The 24431-nt window shown below is 35.9% G+C and overlaps 1 protein-coding gene across 2 annotated transcripts in view; it reads left to right on the top strand.

Moving 5' to 3' along the window:
• LOC148954820 (pseudouridylate synthase 7 homolog) overlaps nucleotides 1-24431 on the top strand; it is an 89764-nt gene that overhangs the window by 54275 nt on the left and 11058 nt on the right. For both annotated transcript variants that reach the window (XM_089098781.1, XM_089098774.1), the window contains exons 10-12: nucleotides 7792-7970; nucleotides 12246-12462; nucleotides 16774-17038. In XM_089098781.1, the coding sequence (XP_088954907.1) occupies nucleotides 7792-7970; nucleotides 12246-12462; nucleotides 16774-17038 (661 nt within the window). The remainder of the gene's footprint in view (nucleotides 1-7791; nucleotides 7971-12245; nucleotides 12463-16773; nucleotides 17039-24431) is intronic.

Below are 24431 nucleotides of genomic sequence, written 5' to 3'. Positions count from 1 at the left end.
TTTTTAAATTTCCAATCGATTGATCCCTTTTTGAGTTTCTATGGCAACGCGGTCTATAAACACCGTATATGCCCCCAGGGCATAAATTACAACCCTTACCCTAATGGCTCTGAGAATGGTTTTCATCCTCTAAGACCTAATTTCCAGAAATTTGTACACCTATAAACAAAAGGGCTATCTCAAATTTTTGTTTGGTTATGTTTGAGGAATTGGTGGGCGCTGATGGATTTTTTATTGCATTCAAATCATTTTCGACTATTAAAAATAGCACACTCCACTCCAATCTGTGATTAAATGAGCCCTTTTTGAAGTTTCTACGACAACTTCTTCGATATGAAGTGCCCTGGTCTAAAAGAAAAAACAATAAATAATACATTGTGCCAACATCGTTCTTATATACCCCCAGGGCATAACTACAAAACCCTTGCCCTAAGGGTTGTGGGGGAGTAACCTCTTCAAAAAACAGATTTTCTCTTTGGAAATCAGTTACTCTGAACAAAATGGCTATCTTAAAATTTTGATTGGATGTGTTTGGGGAAATGGTGGGCTTGGAAGGGGTGTTTGCTGCCTTTTAATCACTTTGGACTATTCAAAAGGGCACTAGCTATTCCAATTTCCAATCGAATTAACCCTTTTTGAAGTTTCTACGACTACTCCTTCGATACGAATTGCCCTGGTATAAAAAAAAATAATAATAAATTGTGCCAACATTGTTCTTTACTTAGGCAGCGCGATTGCGCTGCCTATGATAACATCCTGAATTGCCTAATGCTCTTTTATCTACCTTTTTTCATCCGAAAAAAAAGAAAAATGAACAGAAATTTAAAGTGGAGGGTAGAATCTTTTTTTCAAGAAAAATTTCTTTTCCTTCTTCCTACAAACTGATATACATGGCGAACCCAAGTATTTATCTTTAAGAAACAGATTAACCGGGATGACGGTTGAAGCCCGGAGGTCGATATCGATAACCAAAAAAGAGAGAAAAAAAAAAACAACGGCGGCGTATTAGTGACGCCGCCGCTGCTAGAATACGCGGCGGCGTCAGCGCACTGATGCAAGCTCGGCGGCGCGCCGCCGTCTTTTTTAGGCGGCGCGCCGCCGACTTTTCGGCGCGGCTTCGGGGTCTACTTCAAACTCTTCAAATAAGCTGACTTAAGAAGCCGAACTCTAGATAGCATAATTATTGTCTCCCAAATTTTCACCATTCTAACCAATCTAACATTCCTTAAAGTGAAAAGCCCCAAATTTGCTTTCAGTACACCTGAACTAAATGAGTCCTTCAAGCCTAAAATTCTCTTAAAATATCTTACCTGAACTACTTCTAGCTTAGCTGCTTTAGCAAAACCCAACCTCAGAAACCCAATGTAGACTAGAAGCTACTTTTGTCTGGAACACTCTTTTCTGGATCCTCATGTCAGCTAGCTGACTTAAATTACTTCTCGAAAGCATATTTATTAGGCTATTACCCCTTAAATTACAATTTTCTTCATGCCCAGACATCCCGTTTAACGCGCTAAACTTAACACCCAAATAAACAAATTCCTCTTTAACGTCGAACATCATTCCTCCAAAATTAAAATCAACCTCGGAACTAACACCCCCTTGCTCCTAAATAATAATACTACTGACTTTTTAGCGTTTAACACTAAATCATTCTTTTTAATTTAATTATTTTTTATTTTTTTAACTTGAGGACATTTTGAAGTTTTTAATATTTTTGACTGAGGAATGATACATCATACCGATACTTCTGTTTTTGCATTGTTTGCCAGTTTTTTTTTTTATTTGTTGTGCTTTTATTATGATTTTCTGGCTTATTTGATTTTTATGGACTCCGAAATTCGAATTCGGCCTTTCGGGGCTTGTGATAGTAATTTCAAAATAAATATCTTATCTCATATCTTATCTATCTCCTTCCTTACCTCAGGGCCTTTGTAGATATACCAACTGTTCCTGGACACGAATTACCATTCATCATTTTCAACTGATCACAAATTTCTTGTTGAGATACAGGTCTGATTAAATCATAATCATTCTGGCTTAAAGGGTATTTTACTATCCCTAGACCTAACTCTTTATCCTTTGAACCATTCGACTCATTCGCCCTGACATATTCTGACTCCCTATTTTCAAAATAATCTGGCCGCGTCTCAACAGGTGGGACATCTCCTCTTATTCTCGGACCTTGAATTGAACATTTCACTACCGATCAAAATTCTCTCGGGTTATTCACAATATAAGCCTTCTTAATTTATTCGTTAACGTCCATCTACCTCTCTCTATTTTTAAACTCTTTTAACCCTATTATAACCTGATCTTAATTTCCCATATCCAGCTAGCCCGCGCAAATTCAGTTCCTGATCCAATGGGTCTGTTGCTTTATGTAGACTAAAACCCTAATTACCTCTTCCCTTTTCAGCCTGCTCTCCCCGTGGAAAAAAATATCATCTATTCTGGCCGGATGTTTCCTATCCTGAGATAGATAAAGATTTTGAATAGATAAAGGCCTGATGCTCTCGTAAATTCTATCTGTAATTACCGAAACAGTTTGATCCATTTCAGCTGGTTCTGAAAAATTTTAAATCTGAAAAATTCAATCATTCTGAAATTCCTCACTTTCTAGTTCCTTTTTAACCAATTCTTCTTTCTCCTTGGCTATCCAAACTGGTTTACGGATCCTTTCGTCACACATAGACCTTTCATCAACCCTTTCAGTTCGTCGAATACACGCTCTCAGCTTAATACTCACTGGCAAATGGTCAGATTAGACCAACTCTAGGACCCTGAGGTCCACCGCCCGGGGCCAGAGAGATAAACTGCATAAAATATAATCAATTAAAGTCGGGCTAAACCCACTATAACAAGTAAAATTGCCCATACCAAAATATCCTCCCAACCTCCCGTTCATAATTAGTAACCCTTCCTTTTTACAAAGAATTATTAAATTTTTTCGCCATTTATTTTCCGAGATCTTTTTTCTACTTTTTCTAATGGGGAAGACATACTGACGTTCATTCTCCAAGCAAACATTCTGACCTGGTTCATTTACAAGGGGTTTCCCAACCTGTAACTCGTCCCCTTCACTAGTATATGCATTGAAGTCCCTAGGAAAATAAAATTAGGGCAAGGGTACATTCTTTTATACATCTATGTTACGTTGTCAATCAATTCTCTTGTATCTTCACGGCTGTAAGAACAATTCGGAGGCATATATACAACACACACAACAAGGTGAACATTTTTAACTGACAATAATAACCATATTAAATTTTCAGACTCACTTTCTAGCCTACGAAACAAATTAAATACACTCATCCTTACAAGTGCTGAAACTCCTCCATAACATCTATCGTTTGCCGAAACTTTTCTCCTGCGCTCAAAAACCTCGAAGTCTTTACATAACGAAAAATGTTCTAGAGAATTCCACGTCTCAACAAGGCAAACAGCATCCCAACTTTCACAATACTCGACTCTAATAAATTTTCTAACCTTCCCTACTTTCCCTAGATTTCCTTAGCTTTCTCTAGATTTTCCCTACTATAAACTTGCAAATTCCAAACGACAAAACGTAAGCACGAGTCACTATGGCCCTGTATTCCCTATTCTGGAAATTTTGACTGGTTCCCTGGCGCTACTATATCCCCCCAAGTAGGATGCTCCTGAGAAAAAATCGGGGCTTTCAGAATTTGGCGAGGCGTGAATGATTCATAATCCTGAATCACATCCCTTACTCGAGAATTTTTCTTCACGATTTATCTTGCACTAAAGGGCTAACGTTCTTACTATTTCTTTTGTCTCGTCTTACACCCTGCTGATTTAAATCCACCGCATTTTCTTGGCTAATGCGGTATGATACTGCCAACCTACAAAAGCGGCCGGGCCCCCCTCTTCTACGCTAAATACAGAAACAGCGCTTCCAAAACTCTGACCACTAGCAGCAGAATTTACCGATCCGCTTCTCTCACGCTTCGCATCTGATCCGTTCCGCTTCGCATCTGATTACTCTGATTTGCACGAGCGTAAGAAGTCCCAGGTTCATTAAAATCATTATGGGGATCTCATCACGCGTACGTTTCTGTCTGAACTGTCCCGTGCGTGACTGATCTTGATCCTTCTTTACTGAGCAAACTTGCATTTGCTCTGCGGCAATAACCTTTCGTTGTTCTCGATCAATTTCTTTCACTTTACCCAATTAACTATCGAATGCAAAAATATTATCCCCCATGAAAAGTCTCATACCCTCCAGCTTTGCATTTCAATGACCTTCCATACGTGTGGCTTCCAAAATTGGTATCAACCTACTGCGCGCCAACAAATGTGAAGAAATGCACTCTGGGGCTACTGACAAATGAAACCTTTTGAAAAGTGTAGCCGAAGTAAATAGGGATTTTTTTTAATTCCATGGACGCAAATTTAGTTACGACTGGTCTGATCATCTGGCTTGAAAGTAAACGAATAACATCTTTGATATCTATCTACATAAACCTGGCACCTCTTATTGTTTCATTTAAGCATCTAAGAGTGTCCTCTTTTAGACTAGAACCCCCTATCTTTGGGTCGAAATTTTAGAGTATCATGTTGCAAGTGTTTTGATCCGCCTCAATTCTATCCATTATCTTTTTATTCTTTGTAACTTCTATTTTCAGCTCACGAACTTCCGCCTCTGTATTTTCCGATCTTTTTTCCACTTCACAAATTTTCTTATTCAGAGATTCCGAAATTGAAGAAAATTCCACGGATAATTTTTCGACCTTTTCATGCAGGGGATCAAGTTTATTAAGCTCTATTGACATCTCACTTAATTTCTTTAACACCTGTAGTTGGACTTCTATTGATTCTGTCATGTTGATGGTAATTACTAGCTACTTAAAACAGAAAGACGTACCTGTTTAAGAGTCAATTGTTTTATCCATGCTGACTCAAGTGTGCAGTTGGGTAAGCCGCCGTTTGTAATGCCACGGCTAACAGCAATGCCTAGTTAATTTCTCAGCAAAACCCAAAGATAATTAATTTATCGACAAATTTCGCAGGATATATATTTCATAAGTCGAACTAAATGAATACTGGATCATATATTTGATGTTTTTAGATGTTCACTGAATGAGAACTAAAACTGAACTATGCGAAAAAGAAAAGAAAGGGAGATAATTATGCAGGAAAATTAACAGAAAAGAGAACATACTTGTAAAAAAAAAAAAAAAAAAAAAAAAAAAAAAAAAAAAAAAAACCTCATGCGACGGTATCTTCCCTCGTATGAAGATGGCGGAAAGGTGTCGGTTTAGTAAAATGAAGGTAACTGCTGTTTCTAGACCTTCGAGGCGATAAGGCATGTAGTTTAAGGGTGGAAGGAACAAGGAACTTTCTTCTTGTAGATAACCCAAGGTGTGTTTCTGTATAGGTTATCGCTAGCCTCTTTCAAGAGAAGGGAATGCCAGGCCGGACAGACTTATTGCGATAATTGCCAGATAAAGGACAGAGGAAAGGGACTTGATAATAAGAGGATGTTGCTTTGAACAGTTGAAGCAATAAATTCATGCAAATTATTAGCAGTCTTGTGGGGAGGATCAGGATATGAAAATTTGCTTCTTTCCGTAGATTTCTTTAATTTTCCTGTTTACCTTTTCTTTAGTTTTCCTTTTTACTTTTTTTTACTTTATTTTTGTAATAAGATTAGAATTTTACTTGTTCAATGCATAAAATAAACAGACGGAAGCTGAAATAGAGAGTCAAAAGAGAGCGCGAAGCCAAGGTTAAATGCTATTAAGTGAATTTCCTCATGCGTTAACGGAAATAATGAAAAATCAATATTTTGATTTCTTTCTTAGGCTCTGTTCAACAATTTTACCTTGCTTGACAAATTTTATCTTCTCTCTCGTCACTTTTTAAAAATTTTGGTCCGCGTTTATTGCTATATTCCTTTTTTTCATCTTTTCGCTTGAAAATAGAGATTATGGTTGCCATCTGAAGTACCAAGGGTAATTCATATGGAAATAAAAAAAAAGTGAAAAGTTAACACAAAATAAGCTATAAGCGGTGCTAGGCGTTTCTTCCCGGAAAATTTTCCCTGGACGATCCCTCCGTAACATTCTCTTTATATGAAAAATTGTGCATCCAAAGAGAAAGAAAGACAAAAGGACTTCTGTAAATGGAGTTAGGAAAATTCCTCCCAGAAAATTTCCTCCACGCTGAAAATTCTGTGGAAATCCTCGCCCTCCCCCCAACCTAAAAATCCTCTGCGAGAAATGTCTTTATGTTTCCGAATAACAAATGTTTAATTTACAAAACGGACGAATTGCAAAACTTACAGCTTTTTCCCTTGAGACTGTGGGAAGTTATGTCATTCCCAGAGGTATATGTATTTGATCTGACCTTTCAGTTATACTGAACCAAATGGCTATCCAAAATTTCAATCGGATGTCTTGGGGAAAAAAGCGGTGCGGGAAGGGGGATAGTTACCCTCTAATATGTTTGTTAACTTAAAAGGGCAATAGAACTTTAACTTTTTATTCGAATGAGCTCTCTCCCCATCTTTAACGATTTTTAGTTCATTACAATCATCCCTGGGGGGAAAAAGCAACAAACAAAATATCTGGGATCGTTTTTTGGCAAAACAAAAAAAAAAAATTCTAAATTTTTGTAGATGAGAGCTTGAAACCCAGATGTCTGAAGGCTAGATGTCTCAAAGTGTTCATTTTAATGGCAAAAAAATGCTTATTCTCAGCGAGTCTTCAGAAATATACAGAATCAGTTCTAAGGAAAGGGGAATGGAGGTATAAGTTGATGTAATCCCGTTTGATTTTGGGGAGTATTTCTGGTATACGCCGTTATCGTGAAACTAAAGAGTAACGTTAAACCCCAAAATGAACAAAATTTCTTCCCCCTTGTAATCGTAGAAACTTCGAAGGATGCTCCTTCGATAGGAAATTGAGAGTTATAATTCTTTTTTGAAGTTGAAAGCGATTGGAAACCAACCAGGCACAGTCCTAGAACCTTTTTTGATATATGGTTCTTTTGTTAGCCCTTAGAGCACCTGTTATATTTTTTTAGGTACCTATTTTGTACTCTCTATGACTGTTCTCCATGACGGAATTTTTCATGGAGGGGTATTTTTCTTCGTGGAACGCCAGCCCCCGCTAAAAACATCGGAACAAACAGTTTTAGAAGCTATAATTTTTGGAAGATGTAGTTTTCTTTGGCAGCATTTATTGTTTGAATATTTACGGGCACAAAAACCGCTATCAGAATTAACTTTAGTTTGGCTCATTTACTTCCTGGGTTTCGTCATGGCAGCACTGAATTAAATTTAGAACTACCCTAGTAACCTCCTAATTTTGATGAGGGGGGAAAATCTTGGTAAATCGCAGTTTTCAGTATGAATAGACTTAAGATGGGTCGAGGGGGTGCAAAAGGGTTTTTTAGCGTCCTTGGTACTTTTGTAAATTTTTGAAACTTGACCCCTTCTTCTCAATGTCAATTGTGCTGTCAGCGGTAAACCAACTTTTACTAGACATCCAAGAGCAGAAATCGTACTTAATTTGGTCCCCCCCCCCCTCCCCTCTCTAACCTGTAATCCTCTCAGAAACCAAAGTTGATATTGTTTAAAAAAAAATTTTTGCTTTAAGAATTCATTAAGGACTATAAATATTACTGTGCATAGGGCTGTATTTCGTGATTCGAGGGTGGTCTCTTCACCGAGTTTAGTTTGAACATTTGTCGAAAGACCTTTGAAACATATATGAAAGCTTAAAATAATTTCTCATTCATATTTATTGCCTTTTTTTCTTTTTTTAGGTGATCTCGTATTGCCTTTAGATGATTTTGAAATTCAAGAAGAGGGTTTAATGGAAATGACCAACTATGAAGAAAGAATGAAGACTCCGTTTTACCTCCTTGAGGAGGAAGAAAGAAATCGCAAAGAAGAAGAAATGAAAAGATTAGATCTTTTGACCAGGGAAAAAAGTGATACAAAGGCATGTTACTCATATAACCTCTCCAAAGCAACCATATTTTGTTCTTTAGAGACTATACATTGAACCAGAAAACCATAAGAGGGAAAGCCTGTATCCAGCGGAGGGGTCACTGATTGTTAACCCTCCCCTGAAATTTTTGTCCGACACGTAAAAAAGTAACAAAAATGCATATAAAGGAATTTCAATGCAATTTGTAAATTTTTTTGTAGCCTCGCCCCCACCCCACTCCTCCCCCCTCCCCCACCCCTCGAATAATAATCCCGAATATTGCCTTGTAAGAGGGAGGTGGCAAGGTAAACAATTTGTTCAATTGTCATGAGGTCTTAATATGGACTCAGGAGAGTGAATCTGCTCTAAGAACTGTTCGGAATACCCCTCCCCCCTTTCCTCTTCAAGAGAGTCATCTTAAATTTGTTGTTGTGCTGATCTATGACATAAGGCTTTTTTTAATTATTGATGTTCCAGAACAGAAATGTGTAAATAAGTTTGAATCTTTCAATGCTAATTTTCTCTTTTACATGGAATTAGAATAATATTTCTCAGGGGGAGAGTCCTCTGGAGAGGCCCTTTGAACATTTTCTTTCCATTCATTCCGACTTTATTTAGGCAATGTAACAGTAAAACAGAGTCTATTTTTATGGACCCTTTGTTAGAGGCCTCTCGGTGCTAACTTGAAGCACTAATGTTATTTGGTTTCAAAATCACAACAACAAAAATGTCACCTTTCCCTCGGTCCCAGTTTTCCTTGTTCGCAGGCAGTGTTCGTTAAAATTTGGGACATTCTAACATACCCACTTGTATATTTTACTGCTCATACCCACTCAGTATTTTGTAACAGTCTTCAGACCTTTACTACTACTACTACTAACAACTCACTGCATCACGATGCTGCCTGAGGCCAACACAGCTATGCACCTTTCTCTTTGCACCTTTGAACTCTTCAAATTACAGTCTATGAAAATCATTAGTTTTGTTTGAAAAAACATATCAAATAATAATAACTTTGATAAAATACAACTACATACTACTACTACTAACAACTCACTGAACCAAGCCGCCTGAGGCCAACAAAACTGAGCATGCTCCTAAACTCCGATATATTCAAAGTCTCAGTCTTTACCCCCCACCCATGAAATTCCAATTTGGTTTAAATCCTTCCTTGTGACGTCTTGCTACTCAATTCAGGGACTACCTGCTATTCGTCTGCCCCAGATAGATGGCTGAAAAGCGCCACCTTTGGCAATCTGTTATCCTTCACGCTTAAAACGTGGCCCAGCCATATTTACCTTTCTTTCATCATAGCCTTAGAAAGCGGGATAGAACCACATTTTTGTACAGCTTATGTTACACAGATCCTGTCGAAAACGGTCAACAAAATCTTTGTCTGCTTTTCAAAGCCACCATTATATACATTGGGGAGGAGGATATTTAAAGGGAATCGAAGTTGGATATAAAGGAGATGGAAAAAGAACAAGACAAAAATAGCAGGAACTGCCCGACAAACGTAGGAAGTTTACTAAAAAAAAAATGAAGATGAATTAAGAAAGACAGAAAGATTTAATAAGAAAGAAATAAGATAAGAAAGGAGGAACTGCTATTACATGACGATATTTAAAGGGAATCGAAGTTGGATATAAAGGACATGTAAAAAGAAGAAGACGAACATAACAGGAACTGCCTGACAAACGCAGAAAGTTTGCTAAAAAAAAAATGAAGATGAAATAAGAATGATAGAAAGATGAAATAAGAAAGAAATAAGATAAGAAAGCAGGAAGTACTATCGTCTTTTCACACTTGACCCCAAATATGGTCTAGTATTTTATATCATGTTAATATTAGACGGAATTTTGTAAATTAGAGTGGAAACTCAGTTTGGTCTCTGAGAAGAAAAAATGAAATAAAACGATGGAAAAAGATGTACTATTAACAACACTTTTATTCGTTCAAAATTTTTGATGAATTATGGAACGATTTTAGATTTGAAACTAGCAATGGTTTAGTAACAGTTGAGTGTCTCAAAAGGAATTTAGAGAAAGCCGAAGTAATAGTTAAAATCCTTACAGCAAACTTAAATAACACTACTTTACAATGTTTGAAGAATAATACATATTATAATTACTATATTATTGAATTATAAAAGCCACTTTGCGTGGTTTTTTTGAAAACGGTTGCCTTAGTGAGAAGTCTACCGTTCCAAAGAAAAGCAAGGACTAGTGGCACTCATCTTAGTGAATGAAGAGGCAATAGTATGGTAATGGTAATGAATGAAGAGGCAATGAACTGGTACTAGTAAACATCCTGTAATTGTACCATCATACCCGTCACTTTTTTATAGTGTAATCAAAATGGTGTTTGACATCATTCTGTTCTATAAGTAGCAAAATCAAATTATTATAATTTTTTTCCTTCATAGCATTGAGTTGATATTTCATGCCTAGTTGCTATATAGTAAAGCTTGGGCCATATTATAGTAGCAATTGTCAATAAAAGCAGAACTACGCTCGTGTGTACTCCCAATAATGTATCCCCTAACTTGCTATTAATTCTAGCTTGCAAGATGGCTTGCAGATTTACTTATTCTAAGCTTCCTACAATTAAATTCGACAGATAAAGACTTCCATCTCTTGTTTATTCCATCTCTTGCGGGGAAAAAAAATATGACATGGAGGGTGGGAGTTCCGCCATTATTTGAAAACAATCAGAAACTAAAGTCTTTTCCAAACGAAAGTGCGCTAAGAAATTTTTTGGCCGGAATTGTCCGCAAGAAATTTTCCGGAGGAAATTTACAGCGAGAATGCAATTGTCTAGAGGTAATTATCCTGGCAGAGGGTTTTTTTTACGTGGGAGGAACTTTCTGCGGAGGGATTTTCAGTGGGAGGAAGAAATTTTCTATGGAGGGGTACCCGGATTTCCCAGCACTAAATAAAAACAGTCAGAAATAACTTTATCAAACAAGTTTTTTCAACTGAAAGTAAGGAGCAACTTAAAAACAAAACGAGCATAAATTATTACGTATATAAGGGGGTAGCCCCCTCTTCAATATCTCTATCTTTGCGCTAAAGTTTGCCCTTTATAATTTGAATATGTATAATGTAAGACGATGATTTTTTCTCAAATATCAAGTACCAGAAGACCATATTTGGCTCGATGAAAAGAAAGACAGTTCTTGTTTTGTTTTTTATCCCTTGCAAAACAACTTTTATTTGGTTTTATTTTATTCAACGATTTTTTTTTTGCATATTTATTCAAATTAATTATTCTCTTCTGTCTAAAATCAAATTAAATTGTAATATGTTTTTAAAATATATAGCACAGACACTCATCTTCACCAAAATTTATTATAACTATTCCATTACATCACAAGTATTGTGATGTCATTCATATATTTTTTTTTTTCAAAATTAAGGTCCCAAACGAATTGTCTCAAAGGCATGACCTATCCAGATCGTTTATTCACACCGGAGAAAGATAACATGCTAATTTCTGGGGGGGGGAAATACTAGTTCTGTTTTTGAGAACAAATTTATAGAGAAATAAAGATACGTATATTATAATAAGATAAGATTAAGAAAACGTAAGTTTATACATTGTTTAAAAATAGTTAAAATACAATTACACGTATTCATCTCTTCAAACTGAAGAAATTTGTTAGGGCTTGGCTGCATGACCTTAACCATTTGCCTTATTTGAATATTTTATTGGTTTAGTTTTGTTCTTTACGTCATTTTATGTAACTAATGAAGTAAAAAATTCAGCTTCTATCGAAAGATATATTTGCTAAGTTTTGTAAGTAAAATATATGTATGGTTGCATGAATCAATAATCTGCGTAGAGGTGCTGAGCTAGAAAATAGTCGGTTTAACTGATCTTAAGCCTTGAAATTTGGATTAAAGAATGGGAGTTGACTCCTCTTTTTTACATGACATGGCATGTCATTTCACAAGAACGGGAGTTGACTCCTCTTTTTTACATGACATGGCATGTCATGTCACATTTCATATCATGTCATGACATATTTTATCTATTAAGTTTTGTCCCTTCCCACATAATGACAAAAACAAAGATCATATTTTATCGATGAATTATGTTTGTTGAGATGTGCAAATATTCAGTTGCATAAATCAGTAAGTCATGTAATCAATGATGATTGTGCTGAAAAGGGAAACTAATAGAAATTGATCCGCATAGCGGTGCTGATCTCTCATCATCAGAATCTCTCCAGTGATTCAGTTCAGTATTGCCAGTTTAACTGAACTTGACTTTATTGCAATATAGGCAAAAGAAGAAGCTACTAAAACAGAGGCAAAAAAAGATGGGGTCAAGGCAGAGGAAACTGGAGAGAAGATGGAAACTTCTGAAGCAGTTGGAGAAGAAATGAAACCTGAAGAGAAAATGCGGACTGGAGAGGTGCCTAAACAAGCAGAAGACGATAAAACGGAAGAGCCAATAAAAGAGGAAGTGAAAGAGGCAGAGAAGGCCGAAACAGAAGAAGGTAAATATCACCTCACAATAGCAATCATCCTCCTTTGGAAAATTGGATATGTACAGAAGTACTTCCTCCTTATTCTTTATAAATAGGATAACCTCTCTTACTCCTTCTTATTTAAAGCAGTATTTCATCCCACCCTAAAAAAAAGGACAAAATTCATGCGCCCCTTTCCAACATGTTAGTTCCTTCCCATAGAAAGTGTACGTCTGTGTTCATATCTGTTGTCTCTTTGATTTCCCTGCATCCTTTTCTTCTTTGGTTTTCCCTGGATCTTTTATCTGTGTCTATTTAGTTTGTTTTAGCATGTATAATTTTGTATGCTTTAATATTTGTATGATAACTTTAAATAATTCTAGGCCTGTTGTAGTTTGTAATAGCTTTTTCGATTAAACCAGAATCATCGGCTTGTCCTTTTTCATAACTCCTACCCTTGGCTTGGCTGTTGGTTTTACTCATATTTTTGCGAAATGGTCAAGCAAAACAAAATTCATTTAGCACCCAACCGAGGAAGAGGTGGGGAAGAGAGTATTAATATAGAATTTTCTGTTGTAAAATTAATCACTTAGTGGACATCCTGGAATCATTACCCTGTCCCCTATTCATAATTGAAGGTATATTTATGGGAAAAGGGTAAGAAAGAAAAAGGTAGAATGCATATTTCAGAACCCACTCTACTGACAATTGAATTTATAAGAAGAGAGGTGCGACTATGCTATAAAAAAGTTTTATCTGGTTACACTTCATTCTTGAACTTCTGGAACTATGTGTTTTTTCTAAATATGGTTTTGGTAGGCGTGCAGGTGGAGCAAGTGAATGTTTTTGGAAGCTGAAAAGAGTCAAAAGGATTTTTAGTGACGTATTGGTTTTGACATCAGCCTGGTATTGCGGGACCCAAAGTTCTAACCAAGCTGAAGCAACACAGTGAAGGACTCGGAAATTTATTCCGGTGATGAGATTATGAGAAAGTGTCTCCATACTAATCCAAACAAGAAGAAGTGTCCTGCTGTGGCGCAGTCGGTTGGAGTCGGGGCAGTCGGGTAACACTAAAAGAGCTGAGGAGCTTAGCCTCCTGGGAATTAAAGTTTTAGCTGATCTATTGTGAAGCACGCGTCTAAACAGCCTAACTACATTAGAGAACAAGGAATATGCATCGTTCCAAAAGCATTCTTTGATTCAATTAGAATACCCCTCTAGGTGGCCCACCCGAGGGATGGAGTTGCTAGTCTGCTTTTGAGACAGGTTGTTGCTCCCCGTATAATGTTGGGGCAGCCAAAGCTATGTGGAAATACTCCAAAGAATCTACAATAGGCCAATTAGTATAAAATGCATCACTGCCAAAGACAATATGCATCCTTTTAAGGAAATGTGTGATATGATGTAAAAGAACGTACTAGAAGTACATCCACTGACATCCACTGAGATTTCTCTCCTCCTGCAACATTTGTCAAGGTGATTAAGACAAACCTGGCGGCCCACAGTCCTTTTTGACCCTATGAAGGAGAAAATGCACTAGCAACAGCTCACGGAAAATAGCTTTGCACGGTAATGCAGATCGATTTGTAGTAAACTCTCTGAGGAACACTTCCATCATAGTCCTATTAGTTCTTTCAGTGAAGGTGTGATAACTAAAAGTGAAGGTATTAAAGAAGAAGGGGATTACTACGCAAGAAGTATGACTCATTGCAAGGCTATAAATTTATGTTCAATGGATACACATAAAATCGGATGTAAATAAAAAATAGTATCTGGATATATATAAAAAATTGTTTCCTTTCTGGCACTTCAGTGAACTCCTACAAGGTCATACTAAATTGATAGTGTTATAAAAAAATATTATCAAAATTTCAAAACCCAATTATTTTTGTCATTGACATGCAATGAAAGAAAACTGAACCCAAATCAGTTTTTAGTTTTTTTTAGGAGGAGATCTCTTAAGGCAATCACCGGAACTTGAAATCGGGGAACACTATTCTTTAGGACAATATTTTTTTATTTTTGTGGAGGAAAGGGAAAATACCGTTAAAATCACACCGGGGGGGGGGGTTCCCTTCTCCCAACACCTACCTATTTAAGATGCTAGTACTTTGAGAATTGCATGAACGACAAGGAAAAGTACCAAACATAAATAGTATCGTCAGAGGGTGAAGTTCGAATAATCCTTTTCAAAGAAGATTGGAAACAAGCTTATGGGAAATTTTGACTTATTTTGATTAGAATTTATGAGAATTACACTTGGGATCCGTAGGTGACACTATCAGTATCTTAGGTCATACCACAGTTTATATAATTATCCAGTATGATCTTTCCCTATTTCACCCATTATAAAAACCCGGACCGAGGTGCGAGTGCTCCAGAGAACGTTTTTGCAGATATAAACATTAGCGACATTAGATCTTTTCACGGGTAGACAAAGAATTATCACCTACGGAACAAGTACTGACAAAAGCACTTGGCTGGCTTAACCAATAAGTGCAGAAATAAGTGGGAGGAGCTTTTTGTTCGCACCGAGAATGAAGAGCCAAAAATCATCTGCGGTAAACTTACTGGTATATTATATAAACTTTGGGTCATACCAACTCCACATTCTATGAGTAATCTGTCTTGAATTTCGTAAATGTAACTGGTTATTCAATATTGCCTGTGTAGGAAACAATTTCTGTTTAGATAAACAATGCGTAGATATTTTTTTTTTGCCATCTATGGAAATCTTAACTAATTTTTTTTATTAATGTAGTTTCATCGATATTTGGAGTCAAGCTAACGTAAGGTCCAATGCTTTTACATTTAAAAGACATTTACTTGCACTTGTAGTATACAAGCTTTTTAGCTCTTCCTCGTGAAACTGGCAGAAGTCCAAATCCACCCTGTCAAAAATAAGCAGAGGGACCTTGTGCCAAGGAGTTTTACCCATAGCTATGAAGGCGTCACAGGGTACTAAGTTGCGCAGCTCAGGGTTTCGAAATAGCTGTGTACTTTTTAGGTTTATATATGTGTTCTTGTAAATTGGATTTGCTATCCAAATCGAATCACAAATTCTTTTTTTATTCTGCGTTCAATCTACTGCTGCACGTAATGGCTCAAATTGATTTAATTGTTGTTATTGTTCTTATTGTTTTTGTTATTGTTGTTATTGTTTTTGTTATTGTTATTGTTTTTATTATTGTTATTGTTTTAATTGTCATTATTGTTATTATTGTTATTGTTTTAATTATTATTGTTGTTGTTTTAATTGTTGCTATTGTTATTGTTATTGTTATTATTTTTATTGTTTTGATTGTTGTTTTTGTTATTGTTGTTATTGTTTTTGTTATTGTTATTATTAATATTGTTTAATTGTTGGTATTGTTATTATTGTTTTAATGTTTGAATTGTTAAATTTCATACTTGGCCGACATTACACTGAAAAATTATTATATTAACTAGATTTTTATATGTATACTTTTTATTTATTTATCTTTTAGTGTAAGCCACATTACTAATCATTAGCAAGTAATACAGAATATGTGTGATGGTGGAAAAGGCGTAGTCAACTATGTCCCTCTTTCAGGATAGTATATAGGATATTTACTTGGATACAAATAATTTCGGAGACCACACTGCCTTTCCATGACGATAAATAAAAGTTCAAATAGGGATAAAATCCTTTTAATAGACAGTGATGTAATAGAAATTCACAAAAATACCAGATATTTCGGTCACATATACAGTGACCGTCATCAGTAGTACAACTCTGTAGTTTTACTACTGATGACGGTCACTGTATATGTGACCGAAATATCTGGTATTTTTGTGAATTTCTATTACATCACTGTCTATTAAAAGGATTTTATCCCTATTTGAACTTTTATTTATTACTTGGATACTGCTTATATCTAACATTTTCTTTAACGACGTGGAGTTGGTTAAAGATAGTTTAAAAGAAATGTTCTGCACATACATGTTTGGATTACAGGGCATGGTTGCCATTAGAGCCTAGCAGTATCCCTCCCTTAGTTTCAAGAGATGCGAGGAAACTCATGAGGGTGCATTTGCAAAAAAAACTAGCCCAACTTCCAATATATTTAGGACGTTTCCTACCCCCCCCCCCCCCTTAGGTCTTCAAGAACAATGTCTACAGGAAAAATTTGTTATTATTTTTGTAGTCTCGAATGCAATACCCTGTTTCTCTTGATCTTGTGAATTTTCTAGCAAAAATTTTATAAATAAAAAATATATATTTATTATATAATAAAAAAAATATATACATATAAAATAAATTTAAATATAATGTATATAAGAAAAAAGTAATATTTTTTAATTTCCAACCGTCTTTAGAAAAAACGGAAGCTGAAGTTGAGAAAGCTGAAACAAAGGACGAAGAAGCTTCATCAGACGAAGTAGAAGCGGGGAGAAGGAGGAAAAATCGTCAAGTTCCTATCGTTGTAACGGAGGAAAATATTGATAAGTATACTATTTTTGACGTTGTCCTTCCACTACCAGGAGCTGACACAATATACCCAAATAATGTGTGTGGTGAATGGTTTAAGGAGCTGTTAGAAAAAGATGGTATCAAATTCAAGGATATTAAGAAAAAAGCAAAGTAAGTTGTTAATGTTTTATTTCGTCTTTTTCATCATTTTTCGTAGATTTGTTTTGTGGATGTGTTCCCATTATTGCTCAGAGTAACTCCCAAATAATCCCAACGTTTATATCAGCATTAAAACATCCTAGTAACCAAGTGTGTCATTTACAAATCTGCTCTCGCAGCTCTACGAACTCCAACTTTTAGAGAACGCAGGTGTCATCTGATGTTTAAGTTTTGACACTCCGTGTTTAGTGATAAACACCGTTCCCTACTAGCGAGGGGTGGGGGTAGAACAAGTTTATACCCGTGCACGGGAGGATAAATCCTTTCAGCAATTCATTCGTACGTTTTTTTTTTTACTAGTGGGATAAATCATACTTGGTTTTTATTATGTTGCAAAAGTTAGCGTAAAGCAGTTATGGCACTAGCTGTAATTACGATTGCTATACTTATTAAATGAATCTTGAATCATAGGCATCGCAATAGCGTTTCGTGAGTAAAGAATGATCTTGGCACATTTTTTTTTTTTTTTTTTTTTTTTTTTTTTTAAGACCAGGGCACTTCGTATCGAAGGAGTTGTAGTAGAAACTATGAAAGGGACTCGATTACAAATTGAAAGGTCTAGTGCCCTTTTTAATAGTTGTAATTGATTAAAGGACAACCCCACACATCCATCGTTTCTCCTAACGCATACAATCAAAATTTTGAACTAGCCATTTTGTCAGCGTGTTTGAAACGTCCGGAGATTATGTCTTTGAGGTTGACCCCCCCCCCCCCCACCCCGCACGTCTTATTTTCCCGAAAACACATAATAACATAGACTTCCATTTCCAAGAAGACCCTTCAGTTACAGCCAATGATCTGAACAGGTTTCTTTCTTCCATAGTTCAGAACCTCCCTCCCCTTTCTTTTGACACTCTTTATGATTTGTGCTCTCTCAATTTTCCCGTTATTTCGCCCTCGGATGTGGAGGCAAAAATTAAGAACATTAAAAAGTGTAGTATATGTCCATTAGACATTCCGATTGTACTTATTAAAGCCTTTGCCGACAATTTCTCAGAGCCTTTGTCCTTACTTTTTAATGAAATTACCTCTACTGGTAATTTTCGAAATTGTTGGAAATTAGGTTTTATTACTCCCGTAAAAAAGAAAGGTAATAATCAAGATTTTAATGGTGTCCGTCCCATTACTCTTACTCCAGTTTTTTCGAAGTTATATGAAAGCTTTTTAGCTGAGTGGTTGAAAGTAGAAATAATCCCAAATGTTGACTAAAGACAATTTGGAAACCTACGCTCTACATCTACTACCCACTATCTTGTTCACCTTATGGACACAATAAGCAAAACACTCGAAAAACACAATACCTGGCTCAATGTTATCGCTGTTGACTTGCAAAAAGCTTTTGATTGAATCAACCACAATATACTATTAGAAAAGCTATCTAATGACTTTCAAGTTGACCTTTATTCAATTGGAATAATTGCGTCCTTCCTCTCTAATAGAACACAAGTCGTGAAATACCTGAATGTATATTCTGATCCCCTCCTAATTTCAAATGGTGTGCCCCAAGGAACCCTCTTAGGTCCAATTTTATTTCTTACAATGATAAACAACCTTGGTGTTTATTTCCCGGATAGATGGAAATTCGTTGATGATCTAACTGTCTTAGAGACATGTTCCAAAAATTCCAAAAGCAACCCAATGTACATCTTGGAATCGATATCAGCCAAAGCTCTTACTGATGATATAAAAGTCAACCCTTTAAAGTCAACTGTTCTTACTATTAATTTCCTTAAAACTCCCCCTTCTTTCTCCTGTCTAATCCCTCCTGAAATGTCTGTTACCACTATGAAATTACTGAGTGTTACCATCTCTAGTGACTTACAATGGGATTGTCATATTAATGACATCTCAAAACATGCAAATGTTGAATTTTCCCTCCTTAAACTCCTTAAAATTATTAAATGATCTAATTTGTATTGTTTGACGATTTTCCCGTTACTTGTTCTACCACATTTTGCATGCGCATGTACTGTCTGGCATCCTAGCATTTCTATTGAATTGTCAGATAGAGAAGAGGTTGTACAAAAAAGATGCCTATGAATTATCTTCAATGAGGGTAAAGTACCTTATATTTCCCTTCCTAGGAGAGCTAATCTTGTCTCCCTTAAGGAAAGGAGAGCAAAAAATACCTTGCGTTTTGCTAACAATGCTCTTCATAACCCTCGAAACACTTCCCATGTCCCTGGTTACTATTCACCCCTTAGCCCCCGCCTCTCATGGTCTGTGTCAACCAAAAACCCCCTTCGCGCCCCAATAAGAGTTTGCACCGAAAGATATAGCAGAACCTTTATCCCTCACATAGTAGACATTTTCAACCACTGAATCTCCGCTGCCCCCCTCTCCTCACTCACTCTTTACCTGATAGTTATTAATTTTAATGCCCATTTTGCAAATTTGGAGGTTTTATATTTATGTTTGTTAGTCACCAACTAACTTATTTTTTTTTTTTAATTCAACTTTATCCCCTTGTTAATTTTACGTGTTTTTTTTTTTTTTTGGGGGGGGGGGGGCATTTTTTGCTGACTTGACATTGGCCTTCTAATTTTATGAGTTTATTTTGTACTTTGGTTTTAACGTTTTTACGTATTTGACATTGACCCTTCTATAATTTTCTGGTGTTGTTTGATTGTTTGTTTTTCTTGTTCTTTTTTCGCTGTATTTGACGCTAAAGTGCGAATTCGGCCCTTTTCGGCTTGTGATAGCCACTTTTCAGCAATAAATCTTATCTTATTAAATGCATCAAAATAAAATTTTGATATAACCATTTTATTCAAAATAGTTCAAAGATCATATAACAAGGCTTTTGGGATTGAAGCAAACCCCTAGTGCCTGGGGGCAAGGGTTGTAAGCTACGCCCCCGGGGCATAGGAAGTTTTATGGAAGGAATGGTTGTATAAACTTTGAAAGAGGATTTGGTTGAAAATTGGAAGTTCTAGTTCCCTTTTAAGAGTAAAAAGTGATGGAGGGCAACTAGCCGCCCCCCCCCCCCGCCCGACTACCCCTCTTTTCACCAAACATATCGGATTGAGATTGTGAAATAGCCATTTTGTTCAAAATACTTCAAAAATCATATAACAATGCCTCCAGGGTTGACACAACCCCCCAGAGGCCTTGGGCAAGGGATGTAAGTTATGCTCTGGGGGCATAAGATTTTTATGGAATGGGTCGTATAAATTTCAGACAGGGCTCATTTTATTGGTAATTGGAAGTTATAGTGTTCTTTTAAGAGTAAACCAGCCCAGTGATTTGAGAGCAACCATCCCCCCCTCCCCATGCCCATCATTTTCCCAAACAAATCCAATCAAAATTTTAGATAGGAATTTTGTTCAGAGTAGAAGGTTCCAGACATTATATCTTTGAGGATGGCAACCCCCTCGCAGACCTCAGCGTAATGGTTGTAAGTTATGCCCTGGGGGCATATGAGGTTTTTATAGAAGGGGTGGTCGTATATACTTCGGAAGGGACTCATTTGATTGGTAATCAGAAATTCCAGCGCCTTTTTTAAGAGTCAATGTGGTCAGAGGGTAGCTAGCTTTCTCCATGACATGTCGTGTTTTCCTGAAATGCATCCAATAGAACTTTTGAGACAGCCATTTTATTCAAAATAGTCCAACGATCATGTAACAAGGCGTTTGGGGTTGATACGAACCACCAGAGCCTGCGGGCAAGGGTTATAAATTATGCCTTGGGGTCAGTTAATGTTTTATGGAAGGTATGACGCAAAGAAGAAAAAAAAATAAATGAAAAATAAAATAAAATAGGCGAGAAAAATGAGGATGTGTCAGCCAGTAGAATTTTTAAACTGGCTGACACTACCCTCGTTTTTCTTGCCTATTTTATTTTTTGTCTTTGCCTCATACGTCATGTATAGCCAGTGTGGTCTTAGAATGTATTTACCTCTAGCTTACGGGGAGCATTTGACCAATATTGTTTAAGATTTTTTCAATTGTGTTAAAAAAATCTTATTTGTCCGTTAACCGTGGGTTGACAAAAAGATAGGCAAAATGTACCTGCTTTTTCCGCTATTAATACTGCTGCTACTACTGTTCTAACTGCTACCACTACTACAATGATACTAGTACAATTAAGGCTACGATTATGAAGGTGAAATTTTGACAGAGTATTGAGGGGGAATTTGAACTAAATCAAAACACAATATGTGTTTATGTTAGACAATATTGTCAAAAGGGTGTATCTCAAGATTGGACTTGGTTATTAAGTTGAAACTTTCAGAGAATACTTAAAGGAGAAGATCAATTGACAAAAAGGCAGTATAATCATGTCACTACTAACACTACTACCACTGCTACTTTTATTAGTACTACTACTGCTACTAAACTACTCCAATTATTACTTTAATTGGTACATTACTTTTTTTTTGTACAGGCCAATGAGCCTTTGAGGGATTAATAACATGTAATACTCGTACTGTATGTGTATTTAATGAAGAATAAAACTTATCTTATCTTAATTGTAACAACCTGTAAGGCTTAGAGTATTAAGGTGAAAAGGGCGTATAAAGGTGGTCAAAAGTGCACATCAGCAATAGTTTTGGAATGGCTTACCGTGTTAAGGTGAAACTTCTGGGGCATCATGAAAGGAATGTTCAACTGACCAAAGGCAAGATGTACATGCTACTGTCGCTGTTGATACTGTTGCTGCTACTGTTACTACTAATAATAATACAACACTAACACTGCAGCTACTTCTCCTACTACCACCGCATCTACTGTGATACTAGAACTATTTAGGCTAGGTTTATGAAGGTAAAATTTGAGAGAAAATTGACGGCAAATTCGAACTAACAAAAGACAGTATGTACTTTTAGATTGTCCAAATAGTGTATCTAAAGAATCGATTTGTGTATGAAGTTGGAACTCTCAGGGAATGTTTAAAGGGGAAGAGGAATTGGCCAAAAGGCAATACGTGCATACTGCTACTATATTACTACCACCGTTATATTTACTGGTTCTACTACTACTATTACTATTGCTCCAACTACTACTATTACTATTGCTCCAACTACTACTATTACTATTGCTCCAACTACTACTATTACTACTGCTCCAACTACTACTATTACTATTGCTCCAACTACTACTTTTATTGCAACTACTTGTAAGGCTAAGAGCATTCAGATGGAAATTTCAAGAAGTATATGAATATACTGGTTATCAAAAGCGCATATCGACCATGTCATAGCAGTGGCTAATTGTATTAAGTTGAGTACTAATACTACTGCTGTGACTACTTTTATACTGTTTGTGAAACCAAAATTTTAAGAAAACCATTTTGTTCAGTATAGCTGAACAGTAAGTAACTATATCTCTAGGGTTATTGGGCAGGTCAACCCCTCACAGTTATGTGTTTCGTCTATTATGATTAAAAACTAAATGTTGCTTTAAAATTAAATCAAAACGCACTGTGTGTATGCTGGTTCATAAGACATCTGAACATTATCCCAAGAACGAATGAGGGTAGTAAGTTCAGACTTTCGGGGCTACTTCTGCTCTTAAACTATCACTAAATCAAAAGACTGTAAATATATTCAGGCTGTGAAAGAGCATAGATAATTTTTTTCTGGGAATAGTATTAAGTTTTATTTTTCAGATCAACTAGAGGAGGTATAAAACTAAATTAAGCACTACCATTTATATCAAAATTTTCGAAAGGGTGTATATTGTCAAAGATTGTCGAAAAATTGTCTCCATCATACAAATAGCAAGCCAAACTATAAATTCTTAAAGAAAAACTGAAAAGATTTAAACTATTATTTTCTTTTTCCCTGAAAAAGACTTCTGTCAATATACGAACGGAAATTAATTTTTAAAAAACTTTTGCCACAAAATAAGTTTTTCAAAGAAAAGTAAAGAACTCCATTAAACTAAAAACGAGCAAATCTATAATCAATTAATCTACCAAACGTAAAACTAGCACAAATCAGCATCAATAAATAAGTGAACCCAAAACGAACAGAAATTAAAATAAATAACCCAGTCAAACTCAAAATGGGCAGAAATTAACACGAGTAAGACTCAAAATCCCTATGCCTCCTCAAGACCAGAACATAATTTGCACTTTGCTGAACAAAATAAAAAGAATGTCCACTTTTGAAACGGGTGGCATGACTGCCGAAAAAATAAACAGAGACATCCTGAATTACATCAACGCCCGAGTCTCATTAATTGGAACACTCTGTGGATGAATAAGACAAAATGCTTAAAAGCCCCTGAACTTTTACCATACAACTTTTTAACCAAATAAATAGACTGAAGTTAGTAATAATCAAAATATAGGAGTCAAAAATTGTATAATTCATGCCAAATTGAGCTGGTACATAGCATATTCAGTAAAGGCTAAAAATTTGATGGTTGTTTTGTTTGTGAATGACTAGGTAACGCTCTCGGGCCAAAGGATTTGGTTGGGGTACAGGTAGAAAAGGCTATGTTAGAGGCACTAAAAGCTCACCACAAAAATGACAAAGATTTGAAGACAAACGTCGGAAGGTCGATTCCTCTTTTAAATTAATAAAGCAGGAGCTGATTACAAATGTTTTAAAAATCTGCCGAAAAAAACTACTTGGCACTATTTTTGTGTATATTTTATGTGGTATTTTCTCTTTATTTGTATTGTATTCGAAGTAGCTATGTTGAATTAAATGTACAAAGTAAGTGAGCATTGCTACCCCCACCCCACCCAAACATGATATTCAAATTTCGTTGTTAAAATTTGTACATGTAAGGAAGCTTGAAGGGTCATTGGTATTTGGTACCCCAACTTAGGCATATTTTATGCCAATAAAAAATATTGTTTGAATAAAACGCCTTTTATACAATGCATGACGTTATTATAATATTATAGTGTTATGTTTTTTTTGTTTTTTTTTAAATGCATATCAATATGACGTCATTCACATGATTATTTTTTTAAAAATTAAGGCTCTAAAGTATATTGGCCAAAAGGCGCTCGTCCTGCCCATGGTCCACGCAAATATTGCCACGCCCCACCAGTGGGGCCTGTTCCCCCTGTTAGGAATCGCGATTGAAAAAGAAAATATATTATAAAATTTCGCCTTAGAAAAAAAAGTGAATCAATCAAGAACCACAGGTACGAACTGGTATCGTTAAGATTTAAAATATTACTGGGTAATATTTTTCATGTATATTTTGTATTTCCTTTTAATTAAGGCTAGTGTTTTAGCTTACAATAAATATGAAATATTTATTTTGCGTGGACTGAAAGAAGTATGTTAAGCTAATATCCGATTACACAAGTAATTAATGAACTGGAATAAACTTTACCTGCATTTTGAATATTGTGGTTGAGTAATCATTCTGTTAGTATA

This window comes from Artemia sp. Qi Xiang Cuo, chromosome 2, assembly GCF_049724085.1.
Source record: "Artemia sp. Qi Xiang Cuo chromosome 2, ASM4972408v1, whole genome shotgun sequence".
NCBI classification, from domain to species: domain Eukaryota; kingdom Metazoa; phylum Arthropoda; class Branchiopoda; order Anostraca; family Artemiidae; genus Artemia; species Artemia sp. Qi Xiang Cuo.
The sequence above is the reverse complement of the archived record's forward strand: the minus strand, read 5'-3'. Positions and strand labels throughout refer to the sequence as shown.